This window comes from Alnus glutinosa, chromosome 6 (assembly GCF_958979055.1).
Source record: "Alnus glutinosa chromosome 6, dhAlnGlut1.1, whole genome shotgun sequence".
In the NCBI taxonomy this organism is placed as follows: Eukaryota; Viridiplantae; Streptophyta; class Magnoliopsida; order Fagales; family Betulaceae; genus Alnus; species Alnus glutinosa.
In genome coordinates this window covers 3,798,135-3,824,588 of record NC_084891.1, presented here as the reverse complement: position 1 = coordinate 3,824,588, position 26,454 = coordinate 3,798,135, and the positions used below count along the sequence as shown (strand labels likewise).

Sequence of the window (26,454 nt, the reverse complement as noted above, 5' to 3'; positions counted from 1 at the left end):
CTACTCCCAGGCACATGTAGAACACACTCCGGCGCGTGGTGGCCAAGGAATGATTGGGACAGAGCGGAGCGGAAGAAGCCCAAATCACGGTGGCGAGGCGCGTGTGGTGGTAGCCACCGAAGAGAGAAAATAATGATAAGAATTCTAGGAGGAACTTCCCTCCTCCCCCAACTCTTTCATTCTTTTTAATAACATAGTGGTTACTGTTTGTCTTCTTTCTAAATTTGTTTTTTGCAACGATCTACGAGATAAAGTTTTTTATGCTATTTTAGGTTTCGATTCCATTTATTCATTCTAAGGTTTTGTTTGCATGAAACCCTTAGAGTAACGATCTTAGATCTCCGGTATTTTTTTGTCTTCTCTCTAGTTCTTTTATAGGAGGAAATCATTGACCGATGCAAAGGAATTATCATACATGTGGAAGAATTGTCACTGATGGTAGGGGCAATGAAAAAGATTGTATCGTTGATGGTGAGTCGTTACAGTATCGCGCACATAATTTGACAACTTAATAATCATATCAATTTATAACTTTTTAAAAGAAAATTTGTAACACCTCGTTTTGCCCAGATGAAACTAAGAGACGGAAATGACACCAAGTTAACTCTATGATTTGCAATCCTAACAACAAGGGCTCTGGATACCTACAATTTGGGATTTTTGGATTCTTTTTCGGGCTTTTGGGATTGGGTTAAGCTGCTGTGAGAGGGGCCTAATGGGCCTTTATCCGAACAAGAGCCCACCCTCCGAGCAAGTTGTTCGGACAAGAGAGCTCTGTTGAATATTGTTGATATTTTTGATGGTTTTTTTTGGACTATTTCAATCGCTGTTTTTGTTCACTGTAATTTTTCATTGATGTTATCAAATTATTTTTTCACCAGTAGATTTCTTTGGTGGCTACTAAAAAAAAAACAAAAAAAACCACCTGCATGTGAGCGTTCACCGGCGGATGGTTGTTCAAAATCACTCTCCGATGGGGACGATTCCAATGACGATTTCAAACTATTAGTCGCTCGTAAAAACAGTTTATAATCCTACTTATTACATTTACAAACTAAACATGACATTTTCCATCTACAAACCCTCCATAAATCTTGTTTTTACTCATGACTTCTTCATTTAAGTATATTAGAAGAGGGTAAAAAATTTCATGAAGGGCATTTTATAAATTTACACTAATAATGGATATGAAATTTATTAGATTGGAGAGTAGGGCTGTGCAGGACCCGTAGGACCCGCCCCGCAAGCATCCGGATTTCTTTCATTTTTTTTTTGTTGTTTTCGGTCCCAATACAGTAAATCCGTGCGGTGCGGTTTACGGGTTGAAATTTTGAAAAATCCCGGGGCCCCGCCCCGCCCTGCCTCACACTACATGAATAAAAGAAAATAAATAAAAAAAATCCTACCACTTAACCCTAGCCGCACCCCCGCCCCCTCTTATTTTTTCATTTCTTTTCTTCTATTTCTAGAGATTTCGCCCTAGCGCCACACAACCTCCCCTTCTCTTCATTTTGCTCCTCTCTTCACACTGAGACGATCTTAGCCTCTTCATCTTCTTCAACCTTCACCAAAACCCTAACTCAGTCACCCCCTCCTTGCAAATCATCCCTCCCTCCCGAGTCCCTTCTTTCTTCATTTTTGTAATTTTTGGACTCTTCAATTCTCACGGGTGATTTTTTGATAGTTCATTGTTTGGGTTTGCAGGTTTTATTGGTTGGATCCTAGAGTTTAATTTTGCAGGTTTTCTGGTGGTTCCTTATTTGACTTCGATTTTATTGGTTTCGTTCTGGGTTCTGATTGGGATTTTAGGGGATTGCTTTGAATCTTAGGGTTTGATCCATCGAGCTTTTAGAGAAGATGAGGAAAACTGAATTTTGGGGGATTGCTTTGAATCTTAAGGTTTGATTCATTGAGCTTTTGATTCACAACCCGCACAATCTATCCCGTATCACCCCGCCCCGCACGGATACAACTGAATTTTAGTGGGCCACGGGTGTAAATTTCTGAAACCGCAAGGTTGCGGGGCGGGGGCAAAAATGGTGGAAATCTGCCCCACTCTGTGCCCGCCCCCATTGGAGAGAAAGTTAGATTCTTTAATTGGTATGGTTGTCGTGAGTAAGTGTTAAACTCTTATGATCAAGAAAATATAAAATTTAGATCACATTTAAGGAGAGCTTGGGAGAACTGATTCTAAGATATAGTATAATATCATTCAATTAGATTATTATTTTTTTTTTTTTTAAAAAAAAAAGGATAGTATAATAGAAAAGTGTTCTTAAAATAAAATTAAAAGGAAAAAGTGAGAGAAATAAAAGCATTGCGGGTAACTAGCTGTATGTAATTATTAACCTTGAACATGAAAACTACAACAAATTTATGAATGGCCTTAATGATGTCACACTTGCTTTTTACACATTCAAATTTGCTTTTTTTCATATTAAGATATTTTATTTTGATGGATTATTTTATATATTTTTCTCTGTTTTGTTGCAGTTGATACTTATTAATCTAAGGAAAAAAAAAAAAAAAAATTATCGTCGACAAAAAATTATAGCTAAAGAAACAGAAAACGAATTATGCTTTCTTAAAACTCAAGTCTTATTCATGATTTTTTATAACATGGTTTTGTATTAAATATGTTCGGCCCTTCTGATTTAAGAGCTTTATTTTTTCTCTCTCTATGGTTCATTTCATATGGTAAATAGTATCTCGCTTATGACTAAAGACAAAAATGGTGGTACTTTTGTTCAACTTCCGTTAAAAAAATTGATGAAAATTCATGTTAACACCTCTGAAAAGCTTAGACCGATTGTGACCGATGTGAGGTGAGTAATAGACTGATGATATGTACCTCATATCTATGTACTCATTATTTTTGTTTTTGTTTTAATAATTAAAATCATACAATTTATAGAATTAGAATCTCTCTATCATTGTGGTGATTGATGGCATTCTGCTAGTTAGAGAGTTACGGTGCATATGGTATTGTGATTTATAGACAAAAAAACCTGATTCTAAACAAAATCATAGAAAATTGATTGTTTGAGATTATGTTTTTAAAATTGCGATTTAAAAACGTAAAAGAAATTGTGTTTTCAAATTATATGTAAGATGATACTTTTTTGAAAACACACAATTTTAAATGTTAAACTGTGATTTTGTCGAACGCTTATTTACATTTTTAAAAATCACGTTTTTTAAATCGTAAACCTAAATGATAAAAAAATGATACGACAATCCCTTGCTTGGGAATATTAATTAACTTAAAACACTCAAAATTGTTTTTATATTTATATCATATTTAAATATTTTTTTTTTAAAAAAAAAAAACAAGATAACAAAACCGAAATTGTCCCGACAGGAATAAAAAAAACTTGAGCTTTCTAATCATCAAATAGTATAAAAGTAATTGTGTAAAAGGAATCAAAAAAGGGCCTGGCTCAGCAGATTGATTCCTGTGAGGTATCAAATCCATAAGAATATTGGACAGGTCATGTCCCGATTAACACATGTACATGCCAAAGGTGTAAGGAATAACATGAAGATTTGTAGTTACTTTTTACAAGAATAAATTTACTATTCAATTATAAATTCGTTTAGAAGAGGACATATTATAATATTCTTTTATAATATATATATTTTTTTTTTTTTCACTTCACTCTTCCGTCCAAAACTCTTTTAGATAGAATAAACAGGCTAATTAATGTCCGTAAGCAATTTACATGTGACATGTTCTCTTTTTAGGTTTTATGAGGTCTAATGTATTCCAGTGGAAGACAAAGCCATTATTCTTGGGATAGAAGAAAAAAGGTTGTTCTTAGAACGGAATAGGTTCTCTTCATTTCAAATTTCAAATAAAATAGGTATTATCAATTTTATGGTTAAGATTTAAAGTCGATGCATTTAAAGGTGTACATGATTTCACATTATTTAAAATTTTAAAAGATATGTTAACATTAACTATTTGGCTTCATATATGAGTAATGATTCACTACCACCTAAATATACAACTTTTCACCACCTTGTCTATGTGGCAAGGTGGTCCCCTACTAACTTTAGAGTTTTTTTATTTTTAAAAAATAAAATAAAGTGGGGGACCACCTTGCCACATAGACAAGGTGGTGAAAAGTTGTATATTTAGGTGGTAAAGAATCATTTCTCTTCATATATACCGTTAGATGCATGTATTAACTTTATGAATAATGATTCAATGCTACCCAAATATACAACTTTTCACCACCTTGCCTAAGGTGGTGAAAAGTTGTATATTTGAGTGGTAGTGAATCATTACTCTAACTTTAAACTCTGACATTTCATTTGAAATGGATAGTTTCCATTTCATTTAATGAAATTGAGAGAATCTTATTCCTTCTTAGAATAGGCGATTCTTATGTATATTTTTAAAAATGTATGTGGTCTAATAACTATAATAAAAATACATGTGAGAATTATATCATTTAAGGATAAATGTCAATTTAATAGACGGAATTGAATGAATTTTTTTTTTTTAAAAGAAAAATGATAATAGTCAATTTAGTAGATAGGATCGAATGAATTTCAGACTCGATTCTTCTTCTTCTTCTTTTTTTTTTTTTTTTTTTTTTTTATGACATTTTCCTCTTTCCTTTTTTTGAGAGAATTGGAGTGTTAGAGAATATAATTACTATATTGAAAGAAAATATATTAAAATAATATTGTACGTTATTTACATTTTATTGAATTGATTGTAATCAGGTTTGATGGTAATCATTAATTTGATTATCATACTTATTTATCTCAATTCTCTTACAAATATAGTTCATTAAAGTGTGCATTAGGTAAAAAATATAGTTCTCATTTTCAAATAATTAAAATCAATTCATGTTCGTGTGCATCATGTATATAGCATTAATTTTGGTACGTTGTGTATTTCACAGGTTACCATAGCACTTGACGAATATTCCACGTCTCGTTTGAATGTTAGATAGTCTGTTTGCGGCAATTCAGGTAATAATTAAAGACTTGTTTGTGTGGAGTTATTTCTTTTAATGTTGATGATACTTCTTATCTTTTCACGCGTTTCTCGTAAGTGTTAGACCTAATATGATGCTATTGTATTGTTATTTGCTAAGTGTGTTTTTTTTATTTTTATCATGTGTGTATATATATACACACAGAGAGAGAATGCTGTTGCGCAACTATTAGTTGTTCACGTATCTGTGGTGATGAAACCGATTGATGCACAATTATATTATTTCGAGTTATTGATTGTGTTTTGCGTATAATGTTTATGTATACTGTGATCATATATATGACAAAACAAATATTGGTTGTATGATTTTTAATTGTTGTGATTGACGTTGATAATGTATATTGTTATGATTGTTGTTGGAATAAATGTTCGTGTGTAGCATGTACAACTATATAGCATTAATTTGGGCACGTTGTGTATTTTGCAGGTTATCTTAGCACTTGACATATATTTCACATCTCGTTTTCATGTTAGCTCGTCTATTTGCGGCAGTTCAAGTAACAATTAATAATTTTTCTGTGTGATATTTTTTTTAATGTTGATGATGTTTCTTTACTTTCTACGCGTTAATCCTAAGTGTTGGCCTTAATAGCACGTCACACGTATTGTTGTTTGCTGAGTGTGTTTGTTTTATCATTTATAGGTAATATGGAGCATGCTGTTGCGTAATCGTTGGTTGCTGTTTACTTATCTGTGGTGAGGAAAAAAGCAGCTTCATGCAGAACTTTGTTCATATATATCAAAACACAACTATTGGTTGTATGATTTTATTTGTTGTGATTGACGTTGATGATCAATGAGGAAGTATATTATTGCTATAATTAAATGTAAAATGTTGTAATTGTTGATGAATTGATGGGAACGTATAAATTTTTGTGATTGACGTTGATGAACGATGGGAATGTATATTATTATGATTGTAGTTGGAATTGTAGCGAATTTTTTAATGTATATTGTAATTCGTTTATCAGGTTCGTTAGAAAATTATTTGGGAGATAAAAAAATAAAATAATTTTTTTTTTTTATCCCATTCTAATTTAGTGACGTGCTAAATAAAAGCACGTTATTAATATTGTAATGGTACAGGTTACTAATATGATTAAGGTTATCACATTACTAAAATATAGTAACGTTCAAAAAGCGCGTTACTAATATAGGAAGACGTTATATCTAGAATATAGTAACGTGACATTTATCACGTTACTGTGTCATGTTACTGTACTCATTAACGTGATAAATATCACGTTACTGTATTCAGTAACGTGATAAATATCACGTTACTATAATCAGCAACGTGACATTCATCACGTTACTATACTCAGCAACGTTTACATAAATTATCACGTTACTATGTTTACTGGCGTCTTATTCGCACGTTACTATATATTTACTAACGTGGATTTTTTTATGCGTAACTATTCACTAACGTGATGTCTATTTGAACGTTACTAAAATTATTTTACTAACTATGGGATAGGAACGTGAAAATAATGCCACTGACTTCAGGTTACTAAAGTTTACTAACGCGCAAAAGGCTTTTGCACGTTAGTGAACCCAGGTTACTAAAACCATTAATTTTTGTAGTGATATGAGTTATATGTATTGTAAAATTATCGATGAATAAAAGCAGAATGTAACCATTTGAGTTTTATCATGTGAACGTATGTCATAGACCGAATCACGTAAAATTATTGTATTTGTTTTATTTTATTCCGCTATTCTTTTATATTTAATTTTATTATGTTTGGGTGGGTTGGCCCGTTGGGGGCTTATTATTGCCTGATGGATCCAAATCAATTATCAGTGAATTGGGCAATCTAGACACTTTTGAGTCTAAAATATGCACGTGCATGGCATGCGCTACAAATTCTGTCCATTTTAACACGCTCGACTAATGGAAGTGGCATTTTGCATTTGGTTGATGGTTGGAGGGGTTATTTGTTGTTGCATATGGTAGTTTTGAGGGGTAAGTGAGAAAGATGTGTGCAAGTGTATTTTTCATTATTGTTTTGGCGTAAAATGTAATTTGTCAGAAAATATTTTTAGAAAAATATTTTTTTGCTAAAAATAATTTTCAGAGTTTGGCGCGTACAAAAAATTACAAATCTTTTTATATTTTCATTCAATCATATTAATCTATAAAAATCAATTTTATTCACAACATATAATTTTAGTATATATATATAGATATATATATTTTTTTAAAAAAGTAAACTAATAATTTTGTGTTCCAGCATTAGTTTGACAGAGGCCCATCGGTGGTCCGATGATGGCTCGGCAGTGGCCTGGTGGTTCGGCGGTAGCTCGGTGGTGATCTGATGATTTGAGAAAAAGAAACTCAAACTCGGAAAATGATTTACAAAATTTAAAAATATAAATCATTTTCCGAAACTAAAGAAGTTTTTTTTGGTCAAACCGGAAATATTTTCGATTTAACTATTATTTTCGGTCACAACAAAACATCGAAAAGTACGGAAAACATTTTTCAAAATTTTTTTACGCCGAAACAATTGAACCATAAGAATGTTGTATACTACATCCTTGTCTCATCTCCATTTCATTTGGCTAATGTAGCAGTACTCATCAGCCCTTGAATTTTAATTTATTTAACAAGGGGCCAAGGGCTAATGGGTACTTCAACCTACTTTCAGTGAGATAAGAGTGTAACATGTAGCACTAATCTTTAATCATATGTATTCAAAAGGCTAAAAACCAAAGAGTAATATTATATACTACGTCACTATCCCATCATCATCTTACTATGCTCATAGCGGTGGGAAAGTAGTATGGTATACTGGTTTACTAGTTTTCTTGAGGAATTCCCTCACTGTATTACTGGTTTTATCTATGTAGAACATTATGCTTAAATTGTTAATTTTATATAGAAGTTTGATCTACTTAAAATAAAAATAAAAATAAAAAAAAAACCAAAAGGATTTTAAATTTTGCTTGGATTACTAACCAAGAAATCAAGTTCATGATTGGCTCGGGTCTACACATATCTAAAAGGTACAGGATAAACTAGTCTCAAAGCTCATTGCCTTGGAGGAATTTAGTTTGAAGCTACATATCATCTGTGATTAGCTATAGGATCAAATTAATCTTGGTTCGACAAAGACTAATCAACAAGAAATTGGATGCGAGTTCTTTTACATATTTTTGAATGATATTATACAATTTTACATGAGAATCTGAAGAAACTTGAAAGAAAGGAAGGAAGCAAAAGAAAAGAATAAACTACTTTTAATCCGAAGTCCAAAAAGAACTAATAATTAATCACATTGTTTGTTCATCAAGTAAGTAAGCATTGGACGTGTCAGCCTCCTCATTCTCTTCATTCATACACCCACCCGTACATTTTCCCACCAACTATAACTCCCCAATCCCGTTCTGTTATCATACTCTGTTTCTCCTCTGTTCTGCTCACAATGGTTCCCTGAGCCTTTAACCACATAGAAATTCATGTTTGAGCTAATGATAATCCCTGAAAGTGATATATAACATCTGGGTTTATTGTATTTCTCAATGGGGTATCTCTAAAATCTGCAGAAAATGAGTTTCTACAGTGGTGTGTTTATAGGCATCACCCTCGGCATCGGGTTGGTCATCGCCTTCGCTCGTTATGGAAATATCCGATCCAGGCGTCGTGCCGATTTGGTATAGTATTCGTTTGCCTTGATTGAATTCATGGCATTTGTTAAAATCATGTTCTTTGATCCTATACTTAGTTTTTTTTACGTTTGGAATGGCTTGAATCTGATTCATTCGAAATGTTGATATCTTTTCTGTTCATTTTTCTTTTGAGATCTATGTTGATCTTATATACGTTTTTTAGGCTAAGACGGTGGCTGCATTTGCAAGATTGACAGTGGAAGACTCAAGAAAGATTCTTCCAGCTCAGTTTTATCCAAACTGGGTTGTATTTTCAGAGCGACAGAAGTTAAGTTTAACCCTTCTTTTTCCTGCGTGGAAGTTAAGATTAGCCTACAAGCATGAATTCTCCCTGATGCGTATATGTTTGCATGTGTGCATGCATATATCTATGTACGCACTCTTGATCCCTGCACTTACGCTAATTTCTTTATTGATTGCAGTTAACATGGCTTAATCTTCAACTTGACAAGATTTGGCCATATGTTGATGAGGTAATTTCTTTTCGTCTTTCAATGGATTTCATTTCACCCCACCGGTGGTAAATATTTGTTTGGTTTGATGTATTAATAATGAGAAGTTGTTATCTTTAGGCAGCATCAGAGCTGATAAGAACCAATTTGGAGCCAATTCTTGAGCAATATAGGCCAGCAATCTTAGATTCACTCAAGTTCTCCAAGTTCACCCTTGGCACTGTGGCTCCACAATTCACAGGTTAGTTTGGTTGATTACTCAATTTACTCTGGTACGAAGAAATTATAAAAGATATGTACATCAGATTAAAAAATTCAAGTGCCTTCATGTGCTACTTTGGTAATTTGAAATTCAAACATATTGAAAAGATAATTTTTTAATTGAAAAAAAAAAGAATTTAGTAATCTTAGAGAAAACTAGTAAGTAAAAATTTGTTTGATAAATTCTGAGAGAACATGATGGTTTTATTAATTTGTGATGACACTCATCCAAGTTCTTGTTGTTCTTTAGGAGTTTCCATTATTGAAAGTGAAAGTGATGCTCGGGGAGTCACTATGGAGTTGGAGATGCAGTGGGATGGTAACCCAAATATTAAACTTGATATAAAAACCAGAGTTGGTGTGGCACTACCTGTACAGGTTAGCCTTAACTTAGTGCTCATGCTTAATACTCATCTTGCTTGTGCTCAGTAATAGATTTGCCACATACTTATTCTGACACTTCTGGGTTGCAAGGAATTTGAACTTTTGACTTCTACTTTTTCATCGAAAGCTGTATGTATATATATCCATTTGATCCATAGAGTTCCATGTAGATGTCTAATAGAATCAGATTAAAACTAATGACCTTTTCCAAAAATTTAGTGTTATCCTGAAAAGTTGGATACTTTTGAGCTTCAAATAGGTCAAATGTAATCTTCAATGGTTAGAATATCAGCAACCAACTTGAATTCTGTTATGAATTTTAGATACATTGTTTTGAATATATTGCATCAATGTATATAATCTGAGCATTTGAATACTGAGACAAGCAGTTTGTATGCTTCTTCTGTCCACCAGTAACATTCTGAGGGGAAACCTGGTTTGGGCTATTCTTCTCCCACTGGTATTTAGTTAGGAAGAAACTCTGAACCCCTCACCGCTTCTCCGGACTGTAACCCATTGGGTGGTACGTGTAACGCCCTGGCTTTTATATAAGCCATATAGCAAAATTATCTCAATTCTACGTAGCGCTACTACTTTACTCATACACTCGTAGCAGAATGAAATCAAGTACAATTTTTTTGTTTTTTTTTTTTGAAACCATGAATCAATAAAATACCATCGCTCTATTTTATAAATGAAACATAGCGTCATTACATACACTTAAACTCTATAGTTTTTTACATAACTTCAAAATATGCCACAAGCGGCATGTGTACATCTAAAACTGACTTATCAAAAGTCAGCTCTTCAAAAGGGGGGAGGCCTCCTACCGGCCTCACGGACAGTATTCCATAAACGCGTACGGGTCCTCCACGACTGCCTCTTCGGTGACATACATAAAATTTTCACAATTTTATAGGTGGATGTGAGTCCATGGCTCAGCAAGTATAAATATCCTGACCTTAATCATGTGTGATGTGAGCCCCATTTTTCCTTTAATATTCCTCTATCCATGGCTTGTAAAGCAGCTATCACAATGCATAATTTTCAAAAGATTTGTTTATAATATATCATAGCCATTTTGCAAGTCACACGTATTAGAGAGAGGTTTTTATACATAGCAGTAAACCCAAACTCTATTTTCCATTGCATTTTCTTTTCTATATACATATAACTTCATACCATATAATACGAAGCAAGTAAAACAATTTATAACATGTTGTAATGTAAAATATCAGTTTAAACATCAACAAATACATATCATAAACTCATGCATATTCCAAAACATAACATTCATTTGTTATATACTTGTTTTGTTAGGCATATTCCCCCGCCTAACTACTGGATTTGCTAGTGTTTTCTCCCCATTTCTAGCATCTGGGTGCTAAAGTGTACTCTCACTTAACTGTTAGAGTTTACTAAATGTATACGCCTACTAAACCGCCGGGTTGCTAGTCCCTTTTTAGCATCAGGGTGCTAAGTGTATACTCTCACTTAACCGCCGACGTTGTTAGGCTTTTCTTTCCCACTTCATAACTTCGGGGTGTTAAGTGTATACCCCCACTTAACTGCCGAGTTACTCATTTCGCATTTTCACAACCTTTTTTGTAAAACCACATTTTCCTTCCAAACCTCATTCATTTCTAAAATCATTTTTCTTTAAAATTTCTTTAAACACATGTAAATCACATGGCAATTTCATATCCATAGTTGTGTTCAAATGTTCGGGGCTCAATATCACCATTAAATCATGCTCATAATAATACGTATAACATGCATGTATAAAACATTTGAGTGCTAGGTCAGTAACTCTATACTTACAACTTTTCACTTACTCCTGAACTAACTTTTCCTTGGTTTGAATTCAGTTCACCTCTACATTCACATTGTGTCTATCGATTAGGTTCTAATCCTTTTTAAAAACCCTAGAACCACTATCAAACCCTAGGACCCTCGAAAATCATGAAAACCCTTGTGAAAACCCTACTTTCACAGTGCTACATGAGCTACTGGGACTCACTGCCTCGAGCTCAATCGATTGAGCATTAGTCGAGGCTCTTAGGAACCTACTATCCTGAGCTCGGTCGACAAAGGGGTACTCATAGCACTCTGTTTTTCACAAAAATGTTCCAAAACCCTACCTTTTGACAAATTTTCACTTCAACGAGTCCATAGACATTGTTTACAATGTGTATACATTGAAAATGTTGAAAAACTTCTAACTTTCAAATCTATGATCAAAACCCTAGTTTTGTAAAAGTTATATTTTTATACATTATTTTTATCCTAACAAAATTTACGCAACACATCAATGCATTTACGCGCATTTTCCACGTGCCATGCAAGCCCCTTTTGTATTTTTATCAAAATAACTCTAAAACCCTATTCTTTCAGTACTCAATACAATAATACAACCACTCATGTGGCATCATAATATTGTTAGTAGTTTACTATACAAACTCTCAAAGCTTCATCATGCAAACATCTCCCTACACCGTACGTTACAACTCACTTCCACAGGGCGTCGCCACTCAAGATTCTCCTCACTCAGTCTTACTCATGCTAGAAAACAAAGAGTGAAAGATTTTGTAACTTTCTCAAACGTTAACTGCCTATTTTATAGGCTTTTAAGTCGGCTGCTAAAGTGCTCAATCGATCAAGCTTAGGCCTTTTTCATCAAGCCCATCGATCTTGTGCCATGTGTCTTGGTTGATCGAGCCTGACTTTTGGTCGACCGAGCCATCATGACTCACGTTAAATGAGAGTTAGAAAAATTCAATCCGAGTCGACTTAGTCTGACACAACAACTCTGTGCAAGCTCGATCAATTGGACTTCCATTTTTCCAGCCAAAAATTCCTAACCCTACCACGTGTACACTCTCGGTCAATCAGGCATAGTGCTTGTTCAATTAAGCTAGTCGCAGAAACCCCAAACTTTGTGATTTCGACCCCGTTTTTCGTTCTGTTTTGTCCTATTTTCCTCGAGTCTTCCCGTACCCCATCTTAGAACATTCTTAGTGAATATTCTATGTAATTTATTATTTTCTTAATAATAATTTATACGTTTTATTTTCATGACGTTGCAGTAAGGTTGTGGACCCTCTTGAGAAAAAGAGCATAACCCTTAAATAGAATAAAGTTTCTTCCCCCCTAAGCAAGGAGCAAAGAAAGCAAGTGGTTTCCTTGAGCAATCATTTTTTTGGCTTTCCATGTTTTTTGGTAGTTGGAATGTGAGGGGTCTTAATGACCAAATGAAACAAAGAAAATTTAGGCTTTGGATAAGAGAGCACAGGCTTTTCTAGCTAATGCGAAGACTAATCTAATAAAAAAGATATAACTTAAAAAAAAATGATTCTCATCTTGCCCAAGTAAATTAACATGATGGGATAATCTATGGTTGATATACTTAGGTATAGGTTAAAGAATATAACATTCCATTTATGCCTTTCACGGCCTATTAGTACTGACTGCAAGCTTTACATGCGAATTTTGCCTTTCCCAACATCTTTGTCGCAAATGTTGGCATGCATGATGTAACTGATAAATATTGTTGGCTTAGAGGTTATATGACTTATTGGTGCTTGAAAAGTTCGTTAAAGCTCAGCATTTTACTTTGATTTAACCTCCAGCATATATGCATCAAAGTGAGTTGGCTTCCATGTGAAAAAATAGCTCCAAATAGACTCTTTCTTTCTCTTTCTGTGCATGAAATGCACATATATGAGGTTAGGATTATTTATGCTAAGATTCTCAACAAATTGCTTGACCGTGTAAGTGTATTGAACAGTTTTGAACTATTACTTAGGATTTACATAGGTGTTCAAGAGACTATTATATACATGGGTGTTTGACAGTAAAATAATAAGTGTAATTTACAGAAAATCTTGCTCCTTGTTCCTGTCACTGCATCATTTCTGGATATGCAACATGGGTTGAAGTATGGTCATGACTTGAGGTTGAAGTATGACTTGGAGTATGGTTCATTAGTTGTACAGTATGGGCATGCCTTGTGATTGGGCCAATGTATTCTGCAGTAGTGAAATCTGCAGCAGTATGGGCACCTGCAGGGGCAGAAGATCCTCGAACATCCCTCCGCAAGCGAATGGAGGAGGAAAGAGCCCTGAGCTTGGCACGCAGCTGAGCAAAACGAGCAGAGGGTCAGCCTTTAGTGAAGATGTCAGCAGCTTGGTCTAGAGTGGAGATAAATTTGAGCACAAGGTCACCATTGAGAACCTTTTCATGAATAAAATGGTAAATCTACTTCAATGTGTTTAGTGCGGGCATGATACACACAGGGTTTAAAGCTAATGCAATGGCGCTCACATTGTCACACCATAGGATAGGAGGAGTAGGGAGGAACACACGTAGTTCTTTGAGCAATATGCGGATCCAGAAAAGTTTAGTTGTAGTTAGAGCCAAGGACCGATACTCAGCATCTGTACTGGACTGTGAGACAACTTTTTGCTTCTTGGCACTCCAAGAAATTAAACTATTACCAAGAAATATGCAAAAGATAGAGGTGGATCGTCGATCATCAGGGTTGCTTACCCAATCCAAATCACAGAAGGCTTAGAGATGCAGAGGTCCCTTGGAAAGCAGCAAACCATGGTCAGGTGTATGTTTCAAGTATTTAAGCACATGTTTTGCAGCTGACCAGTGTGTAGAGGAAGGATTGTGCATATGTTAGCACAACTGATTTATTGAGAATGAGATGCAAGGCCGTGTAAGGGTACAATATTAAAGAGCTCACACCACTTGTCTATACTCAATTGGATCAGAGAGTAGATTACTATCAAATTTGGAAAGCTTGGTCACAGAGGAGCAGAGAGAGGTAGTAGGCTTGGCTCCTAGCATGTGAGTTTGATGAAGTAGGTCGGCAAGGTATTTGGCCTGGGATAAGTGGAGAGAATTAGCAGTCCGGATTGCCTTGATGCCAAGAAAGAAGCCTGGATGGCCAAGGTCTTTGACAGGGAACTGAGTTTGCAGCATGACAATGAGAGAGTGAATGGCTGGGGGGCTGTTACCTGTGAGAAGAATGTTATCGATATAAACCAACAAAAGAATGGTAATGTCATCATGTATTAAAAGGAAGAGTGAGGTATCAACAAGAGAGGGAGTGAATCTAAACTCTAGTAAAGTAGTAAAGAGGTAGTGGAACCAGGCTCGGGGAGCCTGCTTGAGTCCATAAATGGACTCGTGTAATTTACACACAAAGTCAGGATGGGTAGCATCATGAAACCCTGGAGGTTGCTCCATGTAAACTTCTTCCATCAAGGTGTCATGTAGAAAGGCATTGGAAATGTCAAGCTATTTGATGGGTCAATTAAATTGGACAGCCAATGTGAGAACAATCTGGACAGTGGAAGATTTGATAACTGGACAAAATGTCTCAGTATAGTCCACCCAATTTTTCTGCTCAAATCCCTTGGCAACTAGGCGAGCTTTAAATCTGTCAATTGAGCCATTAGCAAGTTGTTTGATCTTGTATACCCACTTGTTTCTAATGACATGCTGATGCAAGGGACGAGGGTACAATGTCCAGGTCTTATTAGGAAGTAAGGCTGCAAATTCAATAGCCATAGCAAATTGCCAACGAGGATCAATGATGGCCTTGGCAAAACTGGTGGGTTCCGATTCAATGGGTATAGTGAGAAGGGCTATAAAAGGTGGGTGTTTGATGGTGGAGTATAGTTTGTAGTCAATGAAAGGTTTCTGTTTAAGAGCGTCTGTGCGGGATCGGGTCACCATTGAGTGGGATGGAAAGGTTGTTGGAGAAGCTGATTCAAGGGAAGTTGCAGAAGCTACTGCTAATGTTATGCGGAACTTGGTTACCATTGGGTGAATGGAGGTAGCAGGAGGAGCTGATTCAAGGGCTGCTGCTAAGGCTTGAGTAGGTTCAGAGTGAGACGTGAAAGTAGGAGTAGAAGTGTGGGGCTTCTAGCAATCAAGGAAAGCTGGAGGAGAAAAAGTTGAACTGTCATAGTAAGGGAGAGGAGAGGGTTGCTGGAGTTCTTGGTTGTCAGGACCTACATGTGTTGCACTATCATGGTGAGTGGGAGAAAGGGTGCTAGAGGCAGGGAGAGTGAAATGTGTTTCTGTAAGAGCAAGATGTACAATATCATGAGTAGGAGTAGGAAGAGTAGTAGGGGAGGAAATACTTACAGGTAAAGTGATCTGTAGATTCAGCACTGGTCTTGCAAGGCAGGGATGACTTATGGGTACTCTCTTTGGCTGGGAAGGAATGTTCATCAAACACCACATTCCTTGAGAGATAAACACGGCCAATGATAGGATCCAAGCAACGATAACCTACATGACTGTAACCAAGGAAGATACAAGTCTTTGAGCGACATTCTAGTTTGTGGGAAGTGTAGGGTCAAAGGAGAGGAAAACACTTGCAACTAAAAACTCTAAGGAGAGTATAGTCAAGAGGCTTAAGGAACAATTTCTCATAAGGTGAAGAGTGATCCAAAACCGGGATAGGGAGTCTATTAATAATGAAGACAGAAGTGAGAAATACATCAACCCAATGATGTTTGGACAATCCAGATTGAGCAAAGAAAGTGAGGCCTGTCTCAAGGATATGGCGAAGCTTCCTTTCAGCCAAGCCATTTTTTTGTAAGGTGTGAGGACAAGATTTGCGATATAGAATCCCATGTGTATTGGAAGAGATGTGATGTGTATTCCCCTCCACCATCAGATTGTAATTGTTTGATTTTACCAAAAAATTGAGTTTCAACAACTGTTTTGAATTTAACAAAGCAATTGTATGTATCAAATTTGTGATGAAGAGGATAGAACCAAGTGTAGCGAGTGAAGTCATCCACAAAAATGTAGTATTTGCATCCACTGAGAGAGTGTATAGGAGATGTCCACAAGTCAATATGAATTAACTCAAGTACATGAGTGGTGATTCTAGTAGAAGAATTGAAGGGCAATTGTTTGCTTTTGCCTAGAGGGCAAAAATCACAAAATTCAACTTGATTGATGTTGGAATTGAAAGTAGGTAGAGAGTTGACCTTGATTACACAATTTTCAATCATGAAGGAGGGATGGCCTAGACTAGAGTGCCATATACAAACAGAAGTTCTTAGTCCGAAGAAAGCAGTAAATGGAGGAGCATGTTTGGGAGAACATCTTCTCAGCCGCAAGGTATAGAGACCATTTTCACTCCTGCCCTCTAGTAACAGTGCATGTGTCTCGAGATCCTTCACAAAGAAACGATTTGCAGTGAGTATAAAGTAACAATGGTTATCTTTGCAAAGTTTATGAATTGACAGTAGATTGGTTGCAGCAGAAGGACAATGTAGCACATGCTTAAGATGAAAAGGGGAGTCAGATGAGGGAGAAGTAGAGAAGAGTTACTGAACCAGTGTGTTCGATGGTTAGTCCTGCACCATTGCTAACAGCAACGGACTCAGAGCCTTGAAAGGGTTGTTGCTGGATAGACAGGTTCTCCAACTCAATGGTAACATGAGCATTAGCTCCACTGTCAGCAAACCACTGTTGTTCATCAAGCCCCTGATTGGTATGTGCTATCATGGCAGCCACTTGGGATGGAGGATGGCATCCTTGAAAGGAGAATTTCATCCTGTGAAAACAATCGAGTGCAGAATGGTTGAGTTTGCCATAAATTTGGCAAGGGACCCGAGGGTTGTAGGAGGATCTGTTGTTGTTGAAAAAGGATTGTTGTTGTCTGCCATGTGCTGAAGATAAGGGTACTACAGGAGCAAGTCGAGGCACAGAGAACTGCTGAGGAGGAGTAAGGAACATTCTGATGTTGTCCGGAGTTTTGAAAGTGTTGATGGGGGCTAGAGATGTTCTGATATGGGCCTGAGAAGCCTTTGGAAGCTGGAAAGCCTTTGGAGGGACCATATTTGCCAAAGGGTTGATTTTGCTGGGGAAACTTCCCTTTGCGGTTGAAACTTTGAAGACTAGGCTTAGATTGAGTGTTGCGGTGTTGCATATAAAATGCAAAGTTGCTGATATCAGGTGTTGATTGTGTTTGCTAGTTGAGGAGCACTTCATGGTTCAGCAACTCATCTTGGAAATCTGCAAAAGAAGGAGATTTGTCCCTGGTAGTAATGGTAAACACTGTGACAAAAGTATTGAAAGTGGGGTTGAGTCCACTGATGACAAAGGATATCAAATCCTTATCATCAATTGGTTTTTGAATTGCAGTTAATTGATCTGCTAGTGATTTGGCAGATCTAAGGTATGCAGTACGAGACTTGGACCTTTGTATCAGGCTTTGGAGTTGCCTTTTTAACTGTGACACTCAAGCTTTGGACTCCGAGACAAAATGATGTGCCAAGGCTGTCCACACCTGCTGTGAGGTATGAAGACCATAAACAGTTGTTAAAATAGCCTTATTGAGGGAGATATTTATCAAATTAAGAAGGAATTGGTCCTTCTTGATCCAAATGGAATAGGCAGGGTTAGGAACTTCCTTCCCTTCAGCATTTGTCTTTAGTTGAGAGGGGCATGGTTCTGAACCATCTACTATGCCCAGCAACTCGTGGCTCTTTAGAATAGGAATCACCAAAGAGTGCCATATCATGTAGTTGCCTTCATCGAGTTTGAGTGAGGGAAACTGAGAGTAGTTTGGTAAGGTATAAGAGAGAGGGGATGGAGAAGATGGGGAAGTCATTTGATCAAGATGTGGAAGCAGTAGCCTATAGAGGCTCTGATACCATGTAAGTGTATTGAACAATTTTGAACTTTTACTTAGGATATACAGAGGTGTTCAAGACAACATTATATACACGGGTGTTTGAGAGTAAAATAATAAGTGTAATTTACAGAAAATCTTGCTCCTTGTTCCTGTCACTGCAGCATTTCTGGATATGCAACATGGGTTGAAATATGGTCATGACTTGAGGTTGAAGTATGACTTGGAGTATGGTTCTTTGGTTGTATGGGCATGACTTGTGATTGGGTCAATGCATTCTGCAATAGTGAAATCTGCAGCAGTATGGGCACCTGCAGGGGCAGGAGATCCTCTAACAGACTGGTGCATATTTGGTAACCTACTAAGAGAAGGAATGTCTACTACTGCAAAAGAAACTAGTGGCATCTGTTTCATATAACACTAACATCTTATGAAAGGAAATATATAAAGCTCATCTCTGTAGTCTGTTCTGCAAAACTGCAATGCATCATGAAACCATTTAGTTACATACTTGTCATTTTAACATTAAAATTTGAAATTCCAACCATTTCCTAGTAACATCATTTTATCAGAATTTCTACTTTTGTAGAAATAAAGTTTTGCAGTTACTGTCTGTGTTTTGGTTTTGCATTATTACCATTAGCAAGAATATATATGCATCCTTCATATGTATCAAAAAAAAATTGTTTAATAAAGCATGGGCTCTCATGAATATAACAAAGCTTTCTCATTTTTGTTTTCTGTTTTAACTTGTTCATCTAGGTAAAAAATATTGGACTCACTGGGGTTTTCAGGTTAATTTTCAAACCACTTGTTAATGATTTCCCTTGCTTTGGAGCTGTTTCTTATTCACTGAGAGAAAAGGTGAGTCATTAACCTATTATTAGCTTTGGTTCTTTTCAATCTTCTTAAGGCTTATATCAACAACTGAAAGAAAATAAAATTTATTGGAGGTGACATTTATAAACATCTAACTGCTCCTTTCACATGGATGCACATAGCTAGAATACATACTTATATAGAGAGAGATATCTCTATAAGCACGCCTTCCTACATAACATTTTTTAGCAACAAATTGAAATTTTGTATAAATATGTTTATTACATATTTTCTATATAATTATATAAGCATGTGATGTCCTCACATTTTATTCCCCAATTGTTTTGTTTTTTTGGCTTTTGACTACAGAAAAAGCTGGATTTTACTCTTAAAATTGTGGGTAGTGATATATCAACAATCCCAGGGATTTCTGATGCTATTGAGGTTTGTGCAAACTTGTGTTATGGAACTTCTGTTGTTTCTAACACTGTCATAATGATTGGTGAATTTCACATGTAAAATTATAATTTGACTATTAATGTTGTTAGAATATTGAATACATGATTATATTACATTTAACCAATATTCTAACCAAGGGATATTCCCCAGATATGGGGTTTATCTTTCTTTTTTTCTTCTTCTTTTTCCTTCTGTTCTTATAATTCTTGGCTGATTCTGTTGGTTGGTCTCATAAACCAGCATGTACAGATCTAGAATTGAATGTATCTGGAAAAGGCTATCCATGTGTTATTGGACTAATGGTGGAAAAAAGTAATGTTTTGATCTTATAACTAGCCCAATACTTTCTGGAAGGAATCAACAATATCAGGTGGAGTAGTCCAGGCTATGTTAACTCACATTTGCAGGCAGTAACTTCAGATGACATGGAATAAAATATCACTTATGATATTACTGCAGATGTGAATCACTTTGCCTGCACTGGATTCTGTCATTATATCCCTTATAGCTTAAATCATGAACAAGATAGGAGTCTAATGAAATTTATTATGTTCAGGGAACTATACGGGATGCTATTGAAGATTCTATAACATGGCCAGTACGGAAAATTTTTCCTATATTACCTGGGGATTATAGGTATGCTAATTTTACAATGAACTATCTGTCCTTTTTCTCCTCTAAAAAAAAAAATAAAAAATAAAAAATAAAAAATCAGATCACCTATTAACTTATCAAATTGTCAGTGCTTAAAAATAATATATTTGGAAAAGTTTCTCTTTATATATAACTTATTTCTTAGAAGCTAACAAATGTATAAGGTATCACAGACAACTTTTATAAGCTCTATGTGAAAAACTTCTTGAGGTGAATAATCTACATGTACTTAATCAACAGAATTTGAGTTGCAGCTCAATGAGGGTTGATGAGAAATGAAACCTGAATGATATATTTAGATAAATGCCTATCCATTGGGTAATTGCAATTAAGGTGCAAACTGTGTCAGTATAATTTGGAGGGGTGATTTGGCGACACCCTGATATATTTAGATAAATGTAATAAATCATGTTGGAAAGCTTGTGCTAGGGCATTTAAGTTGAGATTGGCTTATGTTGACCTCAGCTTAGTTAGACTTGGATTACAGTTGAGGCATCTAGTTTCCACACTCTAGCAAGGCTTATATGCATAATAATAAAACCATCTCAATTTGGAGGATAGCTGCCTTGATTACAGAATTAATCTTTGGTCACTAAAGATGTTCCTCTGCTTTCATACCTCACAAAATCGTCCCTGCATATGCAAACTATGCATATGTTTATATTTGAGCAACTATTTGGTTACACTTTAGTTTCACTAAAAAGCATCCTTTATGTTCATACTAACAAGCTCAAAATCCAAAGCACATTGGTTTTTTTTTTGTTCTGATGAGTCGTCTATGATCTTGTTGATCTTAGTGACCTAGAGTTGAAGCCTGTTGGAACATTAGAAGTGAAGCTAGTGCAAGCGAAGGACTTGACAAACAAAGACGTCATTGGGAAATCTGATCCTTTTGCTGTCTTATTCATACGCCCACTGCATGACAGAACGAAAACCAGCAAAACAATTGTAAGACAACCGCTCTTTTTTCTTAACCTTTTCTTCTCATCTTCTTGCTGTTAAAATGCAATGCAACTCTTTGTTTTATTTTCAGAATAACCAATTGAATCCAGTCTGGAATGAGCACTTCCAGTTCATTGTTGAAGATGCATCTACACAGCATTTGACTGTAAGAATTTTTGATGATGAAGGGATTCAGGCTCCCGAACTCATTGGTTGTGCTAAAGTGCCACTGAAGGACCTTAAGCCTGGTAAAGTTGAGGATTTGTGGTTGAACCTGGTGAAGGATTTCGAAGTTCAAAGAGACACTAAATACAGGGGCCAAGTGAGAATGCTATATGAATCTTATTTTTCATCCATCTCTTCTGATAGATATATTTGTGTTGGGCATGCATCTTGCCCTTATCAGAATGAAGAGATGATGCCAAAATCTGCGTTATAATTTAGGGTATTTGAGCCCGATATATAAGCATTTATTGAATTGACTTGAGCTAAAAGAACAAGAACCAAATAGAAAAGAATTCAATTTTTTTTGGAGTTTGGTAGATTAACATATACTTCCCCATTTTTGAGGAGAGTGCAAAAAAAGTGAAAGAAAGTTAGCTATAGCATTTCCCATGTACAATAGCTACTCCATAGTTCTTAACCATATACTAACCTTCTTTCAGACTGAGATTGAACAAGTTAAATATTGCTGCTTATTTTCTTGAACTTGTAATCATCTCGATCTAATACATTTTTCTTGGCCCTAGGTGCACTTGGAGCTCTTGTACTGTCCTTTCGGAACAGAAAGTAGCTTTAAAAACCCTTTTGACCCCGAATACTCAATGACCTGTTTGGAGAAGAAGGCCCTTAAGAGTGGAGCTGATGGAAGAGAGGTTGGTGATCTTGGAAAAACCACAAAGCAAAAGAAGAGTAATGTCATTGTAAGAGGAGTATTATCTGTTACAATAATAGCTGCTGAAGACTTACCAGCAGTAGATTTGATTGGAAAGGCCGACCCCTTTGTTGTCCTTATTATGAAAAAATCTGAAACAAAAGCCAAGACTAGGGTGAGATTCAGATTCTCAAACATAATAACCATCCATGTCTTTCAAATTTAGTTTCCTCTTTATAAGAATGGCATTCATCTAAATTCTTCATTGTTGGCCTGCTAATTATCCATGTTCTTGAGGTCCTAAACCCTCTATAGTTAGATATGAGATGATATTCATGGTGCTCAGATTAAAATTCTGGTACACTATTCTTTCTGCTTTCTCAGGTTCTAACCAACACCTTAAATCCGGCCTGGAATCAAACATTTGACTTTGTTGTGGAGGATGCATTACATGATATGTTGATTCTGGAAGTTTGGGACCACGACACTTTTGGGAAGGTAACTTTCTGGTACAAGTTTGATCATATTCTTTGTTTTGGATGACAAGCTTGGTTTGAGTTTGTGACCTCATTCTGCAAATCTTATCATTTCGCAACGATTATTATGAAATTTTTAGTTGAGTCTTTAGCCATGCAAATCTTATTACTACTTCACGAATCTTTCAGGACAAAATAGGAAGAGTCATCATGACCCTCACAAGGGTCCTATTGGAAGGGGAGTTCCAGGATAGTTTTCCCCTGGATGGTGCTAAATCGGGAAAGCTTTATTTGCATCTCAAGTGGATACCAGACCTTAAATTCCGGGAAACCTAATCTATATGCTACTTTGTATTCTCTTGTCCTTCTTCCATTCTTCTCCATTTGTGTGGCATTATCAATTTACCATTGGAGTTTTTGTTCTTTTTAAGTAAGATTGATCTAAAGGTGGATTGACAATACCACATCAGCGGAGAAGGATAAGAGAATACCACATAGCATATCTTGTCTATGTAACATTGCAGACGTCAGAGTTGACTTCAAACTCCATTGAATTTCCTTCCCACCCATATAAGAATGGCATTGGCTGTTACCATTATGTCAACCTGTAAAGAGAATTGAAGGAAAACACTCGAAGCTTTTCTTGCCATAGCTAGAAGAAATCTCAAGGAGCACAGTCACAGAGTACAAATTGTTTGGCATGATGGCATTCACTGATAGCAACATCTTCACAATGTTCATGAAGATTACGATGAGAAGGGAGATGTTTTCATAGGACACAAGATGTTCAAGCTTGTCTAAGCTTCCACAGGTCATTTATTCATTAAAATTCCAAATAAAATGTCTTTTTTTTTCTTTTTTTTTTTTCTTTTTTTTGGGTATGTATGAGACTTCTTGTTGGTTTTCTCTTTCTGCTTTTTTGATGTTTTTGTTGCATGAACACTACCAATTTCTTTTACTGATGTGACACGCCATGGTGTTATACTTGTACAAATCCCAGATCTACTGTGAAATTTTGCATCTTATTCAACATGTTAAGTTCGCATGTAATTATTATGAATATAGGCATTTGGTTTTTATTACAACTAGCTCGTAACCCGTGCTATGCGCGGGTTTCTTTCTTATAATTCAGTTTCATAAAATAATAATAATAAAAAAAAAAAAAAAAAAAAAAAAAAAAAAAAAGGGAAGAAGAGAAGTATAGAAAATATAGATAAAAAATGAAAACTGAAAAATACTAATATAATATAATAGGGACAAAAATTTCTTATAAAGTGGTTTATAGGAAATTTTCTACAACTCACATTTAAAAAAGATATGTATCCTTTAAACATGTGAGAAGCACATGTTTTTTTATTAATGCTATTAAAAAAGCATTTATGAAGTACATGCTATTTAAATAACATATGCTTCTCACATTTCAAATGACACATGTCAATCTTATATGTGGATTGTAAGAAATTTCCTACAAACCAGTTTGTAGGAAATTTATGTCCATATAATAGTGTTATCTTTTTTGTATTACACAAAGTAATAAAAAAACTACTCAATAAACATAATACGCTAAAAAATCATCATACCCCGTACAAAAAACAACCATAGGAAACTCTCTCTCACCATCATTTTCTTGAATTTAGAATAAAATTTACAAAAGATAAAATAAGTAATTTGAATGAAAAATAATATATTAATTACATAAAAAATAAAGAAAAGAAGAAGAAGAGAGGAAATGAAATAAGAGAACCATAGAAAATATAGACAAAAAATGAAAAATAAAAAATACTTATAGAATAAATTAGAGTTTTCTTTTCCATATACTTTTCCGATTCATATGAAATCTTGAAAATCAATATTGTCTATCAATTAAGCACGTTAACAATGTGCATTATACAGGGAAAAAAAATCAGTGAACAATGTAAATTAAAAAATCGTCATACCTCATACTCAAAACAATAATTAATGTAAACTCTCTCTCTCCATGGTTTCCTTGAATTCAATGTAAAATTTAGAAAAGGAAAAAGAAAAAAGCAATTTGAACAAAAAAATAATATAAATTAGGAAATAGGGACAAAACAAAAATGTAAAGAAAGAACAAAAGCATAGAAAATAAAGTAAAAAAAAATGATAACCACTAATATAATAGAAAATAACTATTTTTTTTATATACTTTTTCCAGTTCCAAAGAAATTTGTAGGTATAGGAAGAAACTACGGTCAGATAGATATTTTTTAATTCGACCATCATTCTTATATATTGCGTAAAAGAAACTACTTTTTCAACAAAAATAATAATAAAATATATATATATATAAATTATCAATGCAAAAATAAGGATAGAAAATCAAATCAAAAAAACAGAAGCACATAAAATAAATACAAACATATTATTTACAATTCTATTGAACACAACCCCGACAAACTTGAAAGACAAACTAAAAAAAAAAGGCTATAGCAGTATTACAAACAAAAAAGTTCCAACAATAGCAAAAACTTCGCTCTCTTTGCTTTGAGCACCACTCTCCGGTAATGTAAACAACATTGCAGTTTTGCATAGCCACAAACCATTACTTCTCTATATATTTATTTGAGAAAGCGAGAGATATTGGAGTGACTTTTGACATTTTCCAAAGAAAAAAAAAACTGACATTTGACTCTTTGAGGTTTAGTTTATAACGGACATTTAGTGGGAGAGGAAGCAGTGTTAGAGTAAAAGATTTTACTTAAAGGAAGAGAGAGAGGTAGAAATTAGTGAGAATTTAATTACAACAAAATTAAATGTTTCTATTCAATGGAAGAGATTTGATTAGGAATACGTTTCTATTCATTTTTTATTCAATATAAGATAGTTAATTAGTCATATTAAATACACCATTTATTTTACTTGAAATACACAGACCGGTTTAGTTTTACTTAAATTACCAGTTTTTTACTCAAATGGCCGGTTCAGTATTTAAAAGTATGGATTCATGCCACGTGTCCTAATTCTAGGCCAACTCTAAGTTAGAACTCGGCTTTTATATATATATATGATATGATATGATATGTTTCAATAAAAATAAAATCCATATAATTTTGAACATTAAAAAAAAAACATTTCAAATTTTAATACTTAATTAATTCTTTAGTGTTTTAAAAGCATTTGTATTCCTTTTGTGCACAATAATCAAATAAAATTTTGCATTTTTTGACTTTCAAAAGCAGAATAACACTTACAAAAAATAAGTGAAAATCGTAAAAATCACATAAAAGAAAAACAAATATCCCATAAAACATTTAAATCAATTAATACATAAAACCCTTATTTTAAGTTTAATTCATATAAATTAAAACATGTTAAAATATTTATTCACATAGGTGTAGTTTAGAATGAAAATAAGTATGAAGAAGAAAAATAGCAAGAAGAAAACCACGATTTTGATTATCAAAATATAAAATAGAAAATTAGTAGGAATTTTTTTTTATGTTGGTGCGATACCTATTATATTTCAATCCTATATAATTCTGAACATTCGAAAAAGCAAATGAACAAAAAAAAATCTCATAAACATTCAAATGAAGAATTGTTCAATCACAAATTTCACAAACAAAATGGAAACATATTTAGATTACAACCAAAAATATAAAAATACCAAAGAATCATACTTATATCATTAATTGAGAGAGAGAGGCTACTTGTATCATTAATAGAGAGAGAGATTAAATAGACCGGTTATATTTAGATTTCAACAAAAAATATAAAAATACCAAAGAGTCATACTTATATCATTAATTGAGAGAGAG

At 34.7% G+C, this 26,454-nt stretch overlaps 1 protein-coding gene across 1 annotated transcript; it reads left to right on the top strand.

Moving 5' to 3' along the window:
- The first annotated feature begins 8,360 nt into the window (after positions 1-8,360).
- LOC133871283 (synaptotagmin-4) lies at positions 8,361-23,545 on the top strand. The gene is made up of 13 exons (XM_062308692.1): positions 8,361-8,668; positions 8,847-8,955; positions 9,110-9,156; positions 9,256-9,376; positions 9,647-9,774; positions 19,214-19,315; positions 19,640-19,714; positions 20,286-20,365; positions 21,181-21,331; positions 21,417-21,647; positions 22,075-22,374; positions 22,584-22,697; positions 22,865-23,545. Exons 1-13 carry the CDS (start codon positions 8,564-8,566, stop codon positions 23,009-23,011), a joined length of 1,710 nt encoding a protein of 569 aa, XP_062164676.1. The 5' UTR covers positions 8,361-8,563; the 3' UTR covers positions 23,012-23,545.
- The last annotated feature ends 2,909 nt before the right edge of the window (positions 23,546-26,454 follow it).

Coding starts and splice junctions, on each gene's coding strand:
- LOC133871283 (XM_062308692.1), top strand. CDS start 8,564: ATGAGTTTCTACAGTGGTGTGTTTATAGGCATCACCCTCGGCATCGGG. Junction 19,715..20,285: donor GGATTTCTGATGCTATTGAG/GTTTGTGCAAAC, acceptor TATTATGTTCAG/GGAACTATACGGGATGCTAT. Junction 21,332..21,416: donor CGAAAACCAGCAAAACAATT/GTAAGACAACCG, acceptor TTTTATTTTCAG/AATAACCAATTGAATCCAGT.